Raw genomic sequence first — 11937 nt, 5'->3', positions numbered from 1 at the left:
AGTTCACAGTGCACAACACCAGGGCCACCTGGCTCTGTGTCCTGCAGAGGAACAGATGGAGTCCCCTAGTCCCCTCCATCAGCTGCAGCCCCACTCCCCTGCAGGCAGGGTCCCCACCAGGACACATTCCCCTGTGGACAAGGGGGCACTCATTGAGAGAAGGCACCTCAACACCCTTTGAGACCTCATCTCACCCTTCCAGTGGAAAGCTTTGTACCACCAATCTTGATATCTTCTGGTATTCCCAACTGGCGTCAGTGAGCTGGGCTAGCCCCTAACCACCACAGCCAGGCTCTAACTGCAGTGGGGAAAGGGCACTTGGGGCTGCACTGCTAGGAGGGTGCTTTAACATCACCTTCAACTCTTCCCCAGCCTTTCCTGGGTGTTGGACAGCTCATGTGGTTGGGCAAAGCTTTTTCCTTACTCTGATTTTGAAGCTTCATTCTACCATAAGCTGCTGCAATGTGTTTATAGCAACCAGCATTTTCCCATCTCGCCATGCCCAAGTTGCTCACCCCATTCAGAACACAGAGAGAATGACAGGGTCAATGTAGTGAGAGTACTCCAAACATCCAGGCTGTCTGCCTCGTTGTTTCCCATGGCTGTTCCCCTGGCCCCGAGGCCATGCAGAGGCAAGACCAGAGCTTCGAGGGAGAGAATGGGCTCTTCTCCCACAGCAGGAAACGTGTCCACAAACCAGGCCCACATGGCCCAGGATGGGAGCAAAGAGCACGAGGGCACGGTGTGCACAGACCCAGTGACATGTGGTGAGGTTAATTGCTCTGCTCAATTTTAGTCCATTATGCTCTGGAGTGGGAGCACACTTCACTGGGAGGGGGGAAACAATGCTGACCGATTTGTGCAAAAGAAAACCTGTTCCTTTAATCTGTTTGAAAGCTTTTGTACATCAAAGCCCTGGCCAGAAGAGCTATCATTGATATAATTGGTGTAGACAATTGTGAAGGTTTTGATAAAGACCTTTGTGGAAGACCTATTCACGGGAGCCAAGGAAGAGTCATGATTTGGGCAGCAGCTAAGAAACAAAAATCCCAAAAGCAGAGTGAAGGCTGTGCAAACATCACACAGCTCCTTACCCCACCCAGCAGAACCCTCAGCTCCCCACACGTGGTGGATGAGGGTCCAGCAGCAAAGCCCAGCCAGGGTTGATAAGGATTGCCAAGGGCACCATCAAAGCCAGGGGAACAGGCCAGAGTGGGGGGAGTAGATCCCCACCACAGACACAGCCTGGGTAAGACTTCCTGAGAAAAAGGGGTGATGGCTGTGGTAAGTCCAGATCAGTTCTCACCTCTTGAAGAGAAAACCAAGCTAGGGCCATGGGCAGCTCACCACAGTGGCCCATTTGGGTTACAAATATATGCTATTATCCCAAAAACTCCTAAAAAAATTGAAGATATTGGATGGAAGTCAGGAGAGAAAGTAGAAGAGAGCTGTGTCTAAATGCTCAGATAGGAAGGAAGAGGAGGTCTTCTTCTGGCACTGCTGCCTCTCACCAACTCCCAAATGACACATTAAAGAGAGAGAAGGAGGGTACTTCCAAGATGGGAAAGTAAGGGAGTTAGAAATAGAGCCTAGCTAGAATGGAAATTATTTTAATTTCTAGATGAAGTGAGTAAAAAGCAGCATAATGGCCAATATACAAAATAACAAATGGCACAAAAGAGGTGTGTATAAGTGCTCCTATTTTCACTTTTCACATAAAAAGAGAACAAAGGGACAGTCAATAAACCCAAGCAGCAGCACACATGCGAGGATAAGCGAAATACTGTTGTTCTAATGCACTGTGTATAATCATCCAGGGTGCTCCCTGTTCCAAAATATCACAGATGCAGAGAGACTTGCAAGAAAGGGACAGGAATGTACCTGAAAGGAAAGACCATTTGCTGTTATATTTGCTCTGTGTGAGTTACTTGAGCAGAAAGCAATAATATGGGTTTTAAGAGAGAAATTTTCACATAAACAGCAATAAATGGGAGGGGGGCAAAGATCCCCATGTGCAGATTATTCCAAAAATTGCCTTCTAAGGGATGACTCGTTCCTCCTTCCTCTGAAGTATTTGCATTAACTGTTGGCAGCAGTCAGTGACTGGAAATGACAAACCACTTCTCATCTCCTCTGGCTCCCTCCTGCAGCAGGACCAGAGCACCTTCCCACCTTCTGTGTCCCCAGCATGACCCTAAGACAGGGCTTTTGATCTTTCCTGGGGCACCAAAAGCAGCTGCTTGGGTGGGTGCTGAGTTCCAGCCTGCTCCTTCTTTCTAGTCAAGGAACATTTCACATCCTCAGCCGTATGTGACTGAGGGAGGTAAAAATAATCTTGTCATCTTTTTTCTTTTTTTTTTTCTTTTTTCATTGACGTGCAGTGATATCTCCCCTATTCATTGCTGAAATGAACCAGAATTAATCTCAGCCTACAATTCTGCCTGGTGATGGGAATGCACATATTAGTGATACACATCAGCACACCTTCCTTACGGAGCGCTGCCACCTGGATAAATACCAGTGAAGGTCAGCAATGGGGAGGTGGGGCAGGAAATTACTTGAGAGGGCAGCCCAAATTTAAATGGAGCTGATAACTGCACAGCTGCATTTGCAGACATCTTTTCACAGCCTCCCTTATCTGAGGTAGATCAGAAACTTAGGTCTTTCTGTGCCCACAAAGTTAAAATAAAAATATTAACCTCCCTCTCTGTGAGGATGTGTCCTTATACCCAACGCAGAGCAGGAACTCTCCTTCCCCCAACTGCTGCCCACTCCCAGAGGATGGCATCCCAGTTCCCAACCTCTCCAGAGCTATGCTGCAGCACTCCCACCATAGCTTTTCCCTCCCTCCTGAACACACCTGGCACACTCTCCCACCAAAATACATCCATTACAGGCAGTGGTTCCTGTTTTCCCCTCTCTCTGCAATCCCAACCTCGTTACCCTCTGCAGGAGATGTGGTGGCTGGAAGTTGGGGGACAGAGCAGGGCACCCTCTGCTGATCCCCTCCATAACAACTTTAATGTCCCACAGCCTGGCTCCTACCCCTGGAGAAGATGTCAGTCATTCCAACATGGGGCTGATCACATCAGCTGAACATTAAGAGACCTTATTTTTTGTTGTGTGGTTTTTGTTTGTTTTTTTTTTAAGACTTTATTTGTCTAACATGCTTGACCAAAAATTACAACACTCAAGTTATGTCAAAATGATTAAATAATCTTTAAGCTTTCATACCTCAAGTACTTTAAATGATATTTTGAAGTAACAGTTGCTTTCATATCCTTTCCACATAAAAATACACAGTATTTGGAAGATACCTTAGGAAAAATTATTTTTAAGAGAATATTTTATGGTTGACATAGAAATTTTGCTGAGGCTAATAAAAGGACCTCTTCCCTTCACTTTAACATTTAAGTGCCATGAGCGAATGTAAACATTTCAGACTTTAACATACAGCCAATTTCCTGCCACATTTGTTGCAAACCACTTGAATTGTGACTAGCTAAGCCACTTTATTCTAACTACATGCTATTGTTCATCTTCCCAATGATGACAGGAGTTCATATTCGACTATGAATTTCAGTTCTTACTGATTTAGGAGCTGATCCTGAAATTTCTACACCAGTAGCTCTGACAAAAGTGGCCCCATCTGAATTAATGGCAGACTGCTCATGCATTTGCGAACCACTCACCCAAAAACCAGTTGCAGGTGTCACCAATTGTGGGTTTCGTTTTCAGGAGAAAAAGCAGCACATTAGTTTAGACACATGGTCACCCAACAGATTACAAGAAATGACAGACCTGTGACTTTTCAGGTTTTCTGGGGGTCTGGTGGCTTCTTGTGGGTCCACAGCATGAGTCAGTTACTGGGCTTGAACATCTTGGCTCCAGGCAGCACCTGGAAGAGCTGCTGCACATGGAAAGCCAGTGAAAAGCAGAGTTTGTGCCCACCTTGCTCAGAGTTGAAGCTCACATGGCCTGCTTTTGCAACACAGGTATTTTAAATTGTTTATGTGTATAATGTACATGCAGCTGCTACGTAAAACTCACATTTACATCCATGTAACACACACAATTCTCCAATGCATGTGAGCAGGTGTGGGCTATGCACAGACCTGCAACCAACTCCAAGCTGGCAGTGCTGTGGTCTGCCCAATGTGTGTGAACAAGATTAATGTCTAGATGCTGTCAGCCCCAAATTCAGGATGTCCACATTCAGAATACAGCAGTAAAATTATCTCCATCAAGTCAAAAGGACATGCTTGTTAGTTCAAGGCAGAAATCCATTTCTTACAGGACATGTCTGAAGCCCTGGGGGTTTTTTGGTGGCTTTGTAATAAATTCTTTTGCTTCTGCCTAGGACATGACTGAAATCCTTGCAGCTTCAATACCTCTGCAGGAGAGCTGCACAGGCAGTATCGTGGCTGTGGACCATCCCAACCAGCTCCTGGCACTTCCCCTGCTTTGCCTGGTGCCAAAAGCAACACAACAGATGGGTTTGTACTGGGTTTGTGCTGGGCCTGTCTCAGCAGTGTCCATGAGTGGGCAAAGAGCAGCACCAGGTCCCCTGAGGTGACCTCTGCTCTGCACACTTTGGTGTGTACTCATTACTCAAAGCCACCCAAAAGTGAGTGCCAAAACTACACCTTGGGTTGATGCCTTCCCCTTGCCATCTATGCTTCTCAAGGACAAAAATGATCACAATGACATTTAACCACTCCTGACCAGGGCCAAAATCAAACCAATAATCTCAACATTGGCTGCACGTTCCATGTTAGCAGGTTTTAAACCAAAGGTCCCAGTGGGTTTTTTTAAAATATCATTACTAATCAATGGGTGGGCTCTTTGCAGGTTTTTTCTCTTTCTTTTTTCATTAAATACAATCACATATCGCTTTACCGTATGAAAACACAGTTATATTTTTTTCTTCTTTTTTTTAAGGGAAATGTCATCCTCTTTTTTTTTTTTTTTTTCTTAAACAGGCAAGGCCAGGTTACAAATTCCTGAGTTTATACTGCACTTAACACAGTCTCCCTTCTTGAATGTAGAGCTGTTTACAGCATGCTGGCAATATGTACCATTTCCCTTGCCATCTGTAATGCCAGATGTAGTAAAACTTCATTTCAGTACAGTGCAGTGAATTAGGGCCTCTATTGCATTGGTTTGCAATAGATGCAAAGACTTAGATCTGGAGGACTTGGAGAAATAACTTTCCTCCTGTGACTGGTCATTTGTGCACCATCTTTTATATTTGCCATGTTGATTAAGGGAAAACATCTTTACCATCATTTTTATTTTACCAAGAGCTCACTGGAAAACATCTGAAATGAGGAAATCCTAGTCTAAACACTTATGTTTAAACTGCAAACTTTCTTAAAGAAACACTCCTTTGAAAGACATCGTTCTTTTAATAAGTCCAATATACGGTATGTACAAAAGCCCCTACTAGATATATATATATATAGATATATATATATATGTGTATATATATATATATACGTGGAATGCATTCACTTTTCTGTGTTCACAAACATTTTAATGGTGAAATGTTAGTCTTTAATCTGTTTCTGGCACCAAAATGTCTTTGTTCCTTGTCCACTTTTGTTACTCTAAATTTATCTGTGAAGAGCTAGCAGGGAAAAAAAGAAGGATTTTGCTTTTTTTGTTGAATGGTTCCCTATTGGGATTCTCAGCCAGCAATATAAAGTTGCTAATGTGTTGGGTACAACTTTAAATCCTCATTATAATCATGTGTTCCTTGGAGTAGGTAAGTCAATAACTATAGGTGGATTAAGTGGCTGGTAATTCACAGTGCACACAGATGCATTCACATAGGTGGTGGTTCCATCAGCCATGACACCATAACCTACAAAGGAAGAAAAATTCTGGTTACTCTCATTATCCCTTATTATCTTCTTTATTTTTTAATTACCTTTATCACACAATGATAAATGCCACATTTTTTATTACTCAGAAGGAATTTTAAAATTCTCTTTGTGCGAAACAGAAATGTTCCCTGAATCAATGCAATCTTTGTCCTACAGCAGAACTTCTTAAATTGTGTAAGAAAAGCAAAATGGGCCCTCAGGAGCTAGTGGCTATTATCTCTGGCAGCCAGCTCCCTAAACCTCCTTAGAAAGACAGATACTTTTCTCTGCACAGATTTTTCTCTTAAAACCTTTTTAGTTTTAGAAAGGTTGCTTCTGACCATTCAGGCTTGCAGCCATCAGTGCAGCAAATTTTGGGCAATTTTAATCTTCCCACTTTTCTTTCCTGCCCTGTGATGAACATCCTTCAACCAACCAATGAAGAAAAAGCATTGCTTGACTGAGGCAAGTACGTGTGCATGTGCATTTGGGCAGGATTTGCCTAGTAGGAACCTCTTCTTGCTATGTCTTTGAACTGGTTGACTAAACCTGATAGAAAGGCACTAAAATGCCTGCCCAGGCTGAGAAAAAAATGACTTTACTATTGGATGCATTGTCTAACAGACAAGGTGAATTCACACCGTAACACATGGGAACATTTCCACAGGAGAGCACACACATCCCTGTGCCTCACCAGTGGTGAAAAAGCTCCAGCTACATCTCATGTCTGGCTAGACACCCAAGGCAAACAATTCCAGAGTGAAATCTGCAGAAAACCAAATTTCCAGCTCTAATGCCTGTAGAAGTACAGTGAAATGATGTTTCAAAGAAGAAGCCCTTTGACAGCATCGGTGTTATGAAAAAGCAGACACACTCTCCGTTGTCAAAAATCTTTTAATGAATCACTAGGAAAAAATGCAAGCTTGATTACATGAAAGTTAAAAGCTTAATGTTGAAAACTTTTACTGAAATATTATGATCAATATGAAGAAATGCATTCATCACCAGAAATACATGATTTTGGATAAATCACCCAGTAGAAAGCATTTGTACTTCAATCTCACCTTTCATAAAGTTAATAGTGAAATGTATTCATTGCTATATACACATTGAGTTCTAGCTATTCAAATCCTAGATACTGAGGACCCTCTGTTTTCTTTGAATGCAATTTTATGTCTTTCAGAGCGCAGAAAATTGCATAATTTGCAAACAAAGAAACAGCCAAATGCCTTTCTTTTTGGTTCCTTAAAACATCCTGAATAATGCAGGGCCTCCTGCACCTCCCATGGAAAAACCACACTATAATTAGGGATCAGGAAGGGATGAAAACTCTGTCAGGTTCCTGTCACAGGCATTTCTTTAAATCCCTTTCTGTTTGCCACAGAACAACTGTTCTGAGGAAAACACAAAATGCACGGAGGACAGTCAGCACCATGGCTGGGACTTTCTATCTCCTCAGCTACACATTTGGAGAGAACAGAATCAGCCTGCTAATACACTCCTTTTGCTGGAACATTCCTAATGCTGCAGCTTTCACTCCTGTCCCCCTGCCAGCAGAGTTTCCTTGGCCATGACCTCAGTGGAGTACTGGCTATAATGGGAAAATAGCCAGAGCCCCTGCCATGCTGCTTGTCCCTTCCATGAATGGATCAGTAGCAAGCCCATGTGCAGAGGTATTTTTTGGCAGACATGGTAGTTCAGAGAGGGAATAGGGAAGAAACATCTCTTATAAGCACCTCTTCCCCCCAGATGTTCAGTAAATGACTGCTGCAGATGTAGCTATGCTCACTCAGAGGAAGAACTCATCTGTTCAAATCACGCATTCTCTCTACAAAATGCAGCTTCGTTTGCACAGGCTGCCTGCAATGGGAATTCTCCACTGCAGAGATTTAGCATCCCACTGAAAAACAGGCTCTGCAGCTCCCCATTTGTTTTCTCTAAATTATGATAGTTAACAAGAAGAGTACCTTGTTTCTGTGTTTTGATACCTACTGTGCCAACTACATTAATTCACAGGATTTACCATTCTATGGAGGTGCCATTCTCTTCCCTCGAGAGCCAAACCTGGACTTGGTTTTAGCAGATGTGATTTTATTTACCTGCCTGAAGCTTCATGGCTTGCTGTTTGCTTATATCCCCTGCAACCCTCTTGGCTTACAATTTCTGAAATGACAATGAGTTTGAACAGTATTCTCCAGCTCTCTTGGTTGGAATATCAAAGACTGCTCTAGCAGCATTATTTGTTTACTCTATGATTTAACAGCACTTTGGACATTAACCAGGCATTAACAGGTCACAGCAGATGAGACACATGAGGAGAATGGACCTAATCCTTGAGCTATAAAATAATGATCTGAACATCTTATCCATTTATTTTGCACCGCTAGAGATGTCACTTCTAAAGTGCCATAGTGAAAGCTCCTAGCAGCAAGTCGGAGAGGGATATCTTGGGAAGGGTTCTTCACAAAACCAGAAGTTTCTGAATGCCAGATCCTCCAGTATTTCCATCTCTACACTGGTGAGATCCACAGAGATCATACAGCAAAGGCTGGAGCAGTCCCAGAAGCAGAAACTGGCAGTTGTGGAGTACCTTTTCCTGCCAGTAAATTTACACTGCCAAAGACTGAGCAGCTGATAATACACACTTACATGCCAATGGTTCACTCCTGCACAGCCCACTGCTTTCTGCTTGGGGTAGGGGCACTGCTTGGAGCCTTGCTGCCTTACTCTGTGAACAGGACAGACAGCATCTACCTTTCCCTTTTCCTGGAATTGAACTCCTGCTGTCACTGACTTCAGCAGAGCATATCTGTCACCATTTACTGCCTTGTGTAACTTTTTTCTCCAGTTAAACATCATATAGTCAATAGAACCACTTGCTTTGTCTGAGCACAAAATGTTTCCCCTGCCAAAGCAACTAAATGCATCCATAAATATCTTGGAACTTCTACACCAGGCAGTGGTGACATCCCTCTTGATTTCAACTTCATATACACACTAATGGGGAGAGACAACCCTTATTGTACAATCTTGAAGATCAAGCCTTAGAAGGAACCCTCAAACATTCCTACCCCTTTTACAAGCACAGAAGCTGAGACACAGAGATCTTTCACGAATTATTGTGAAGCACAGATTCTGCTGAGGAAAAGAATCCCTCCATCCTAATATTCAGTCACTTTGTGTAACTACTGGACTTGTGTTCTTTTCTTAAAACTCACAGTACTCATGCCTGTGAAGGAAGCATCAACCTGTTTTACAGATGTAGAAAATGAAAGATAAACTCAAGTACAAGCATTGAAATGTGGATATCAGCCAATTTCCCCTCTATATATGCAGCTAAATATGTATCTGAATTCAAGAAGTGCTTCAGTTCAGACATTGAAGTTTGAAAATGCTGGTTAAGACTTCTCTGTATGGGGTTTCTAAATATATATATATATAAATAAAGAAATGTGTTCTGACCTTCATGGATATGTCCAAAAACATGAAGCCTTGGCTGTATTCGTCTCTGGACTGTGTTCAGCAGCTCAACACATCCTACCCGTTGCATTTTCTTAGGAACCCAGTCTAGAAAACCTTAGGAAAAGAAAGGAAAGCTTTAAGAGAAGACAGGTAATCCACAAAGTTGTGCTGCTATACAGCATTTTTGAGATTTCATATCTCGTGGCTTTTCACAAACAGTCACAGAAGAATTGAAATAGCAAAAACTGTGTCTGCTTTGGTAAGCAGAAGAAGCTTTATCCATTTTCTTCCTGAAGAGAATGAGGTGTAAAGAGCAGGAAGTCCAAAGCAAGCTTGTGAAGAATTTAAAAGGACAGTTAACTATTTAAAACCAGTCCTGAGACCTCCTTTTTTATATTGAACATTTGAACCAATGTAATGGAATCTGTGCTGCCAATACTACAGCTATATTGTTATCACATTGAATCCTCCAGTAGTGGAGCTCAGGTGAGGAATCCACTACATGCCCAAAAAATAACATCTTTGAGTTAAACCAATTCATGACACAGCAAGCCCCACTTGCCTAAACTGATGGATCTCAGACAGGAAGAGAAATTCAGGTCTTTTGCAGAAGACGTATTTAAGTGCTTCATTTACTTGCACAAAAATTGTGTAAAAATGCATTTCTTGTGAAAATAGGCAGAAATGTTACATCAGCTTGCCTCTTTGTCTAAAAATACTGTAGGGGGAAGTTTACTGCCAGCTGAAGTCTCATGTTTCTTTCCAAGTAGTAGTATAAAGAGGATGTTGTATTGGAGTGTTTGCAACAACCAATTTGTTTTCTTTCTATTGTTCAGTCATTTTCATCAGGCTCAAATTTGGAAACCTAAAAGATAAAATCTTCCTGCTTTTATTTTGTTGTTCTGATATTTTCCCTGCATGCCTGTCATAGCTTTGCATCTCTTGGATTTGCTGCAGTAGTGTGAATATATTGTGATTTTAGCCAGAGGTACAGAGCCTGGACCTGGTTTTCATACATTTACTTTTGATGTCCACTCAAGCATGGCTAAGCAGCCAACCAACTGGTTTAAAAGACCAGAAGGGTGGTATTCAAACTCTTGGAAAAGCTCTCAGATTTGCTAGCTTCAGGGTAGGTTCACACATTGAGAAATACTTCTTTAGCTGCCAGTGCTTGAAAACTGGGCTCGGTAAACTATGAGGTTTTACCAAAATGGCAAAAGTTTGCACTTGTTTCATATCTACTCAGAGAGCTAAGTTCAATTTTCAGAAAAAAACAGTTGGGAATGAGGCATCCTAAGTGCAAAAAGAGGAAGTTCTGATCAGGGTCAAAGACCTGAAGATGCTGTTTGGCACCTGTCAGGGGATATAGAAAAAGAAAGCCCTGCTGAGCTACAGCCAGACTGAGGAATGCTAACTCCTGCTGAATTCACTTGTGCCATCAAAGACAGGTCAAAATTCACTGGAGAAAAACAGTATTTATGATGTCAAAGTGAGGCCAGCAATTTCTCTCACGCTTTTTTTTTTTTTTTCAGAATAAACATATTATAGCCATAGGTTTTATTACTCCAATGATTTGAAACAGTTAATTGTCAAAATGTCTGCGGTGAACATAAAGCCAAAAGTATTTCCACTTCAAAAACTTCACAAACAAAAATCCATAAAATTAACTTCTCCATTAAATTAAGCATTATTTATGTTGAACATGTTTTTGTTTACATGCATTATCACCCTTCTGAAGCCTTCCCATATGTTTGCAGCTTATTATGTACACCTGACTACACAAACTAAGAATAATTGATTACACCTAGCTAACAATTAGAGTTCATCTTAGGGGTTTTTTAATGTTTGGTTACTTGAAACAGGTTTCTGCAGCTGTCAGGAAAGTATAAATCTTTGTCACAGATTATCAAGCAGACAGCTGCAAATGAAGACTTAAAGGTGAAATTAAATTTAAAACAAAGAAAAGAAAGTGAACTTTTGGAAGAGAATAAAAGAATCATAAATGGAGATCATTAGGAAACAAAAATATGCTGATATGGAAACGAGCATTAACACTGATCCCATAATCACAAATACTGTATTTCATAAGCTGTGAAATATATTGCATATCTTTTTTAATGATAATAAACAGGTTATACTAATAAAATGGTCAAAAAATAGCTGGTTTAACCTTTTTTTTTCTCATCCTCTGTGAACCTCCCATGTATCCCTGCCCTGTTTTCATCCCAAAGCACTACTCTAAAACAGAAGAGAAAAATTACTCGGATTTTTGTTACATGGTTAAATGAAAAACAAAGTTAATTAACTCTTAATGGTGCTTCTGCATCTAAATCAGACCATTTCAGATCTATGTAATAGTATAGTATTAATTAGTTCAGAGGGATGCACAGTCTTTTGAAGCGAGGGAATGAGAAAGCAGCACAAAAAATGGATGATGGACGGAATTTAGGAAGTCATGCTGGAGAAAATAAACCAAAACAGAATTTGCAAGAGGCCTGATTGCTATTTATAATCATTAGGAACAACTCCAGTGAGGTTCTGAGTTCCAAGAGCAAAACAACAGGAATCAGCTTTCTGGTTAAAATAACTGGCTGGGAGGGCCAAGGAG

At 41.5% G+C, this 11937-nt stretch overlaps 1 protein-coding gene across 2 annotated transcripts in view; it reads right to left on the bottom strand.

Annotated features, from left to right (window-relative positions):
- Positions 1–1594: 1594 nt before the first annotated feature.
- The window catches only part of MPPED1 (metallophosphoesterase domain containing 1), a 58971-nt gene continuing 48628 nt past the window's right edge, over positions 1595–11937 (bottom strand). For both annotated transcript variants that reach the window (XM_014881059.2, XM_088164797.1), the window contains 2 exons: positions 9330–9443; positions 1595–5866 (listed from right to left, as the gene is read on the bottom strand). In XM_014881059.2, the coding sequence (XP_014736545.1) occupies positions 5748–5866; positions 9330–9443 (233 nt within the window). In that variant the 3' untranslated portion in view covers positions 1595–5747. The remainder of the gene's footprint in view (positions 5867–9329; positions 9444–11937) is intronic.

Source organism: Sturnus vulgaris, chromosome 5, assembly GCF_052056855.1.
Source record: "Sturnus vulgaris isolate bStuVul1 chromosome 5, bStuVul1.hap1, whole genome shotgun sequence".
NCBI lineage: Eukaryota > Metazoa > Chordata > Aves > Passeriformes > Sturnidae > Sturnus > Sturnus vulgaris.
Note: the sequence above shows the minus strand (reverse complement) of the source record. Positions and strands in the feature narration are given on the sequence as shown.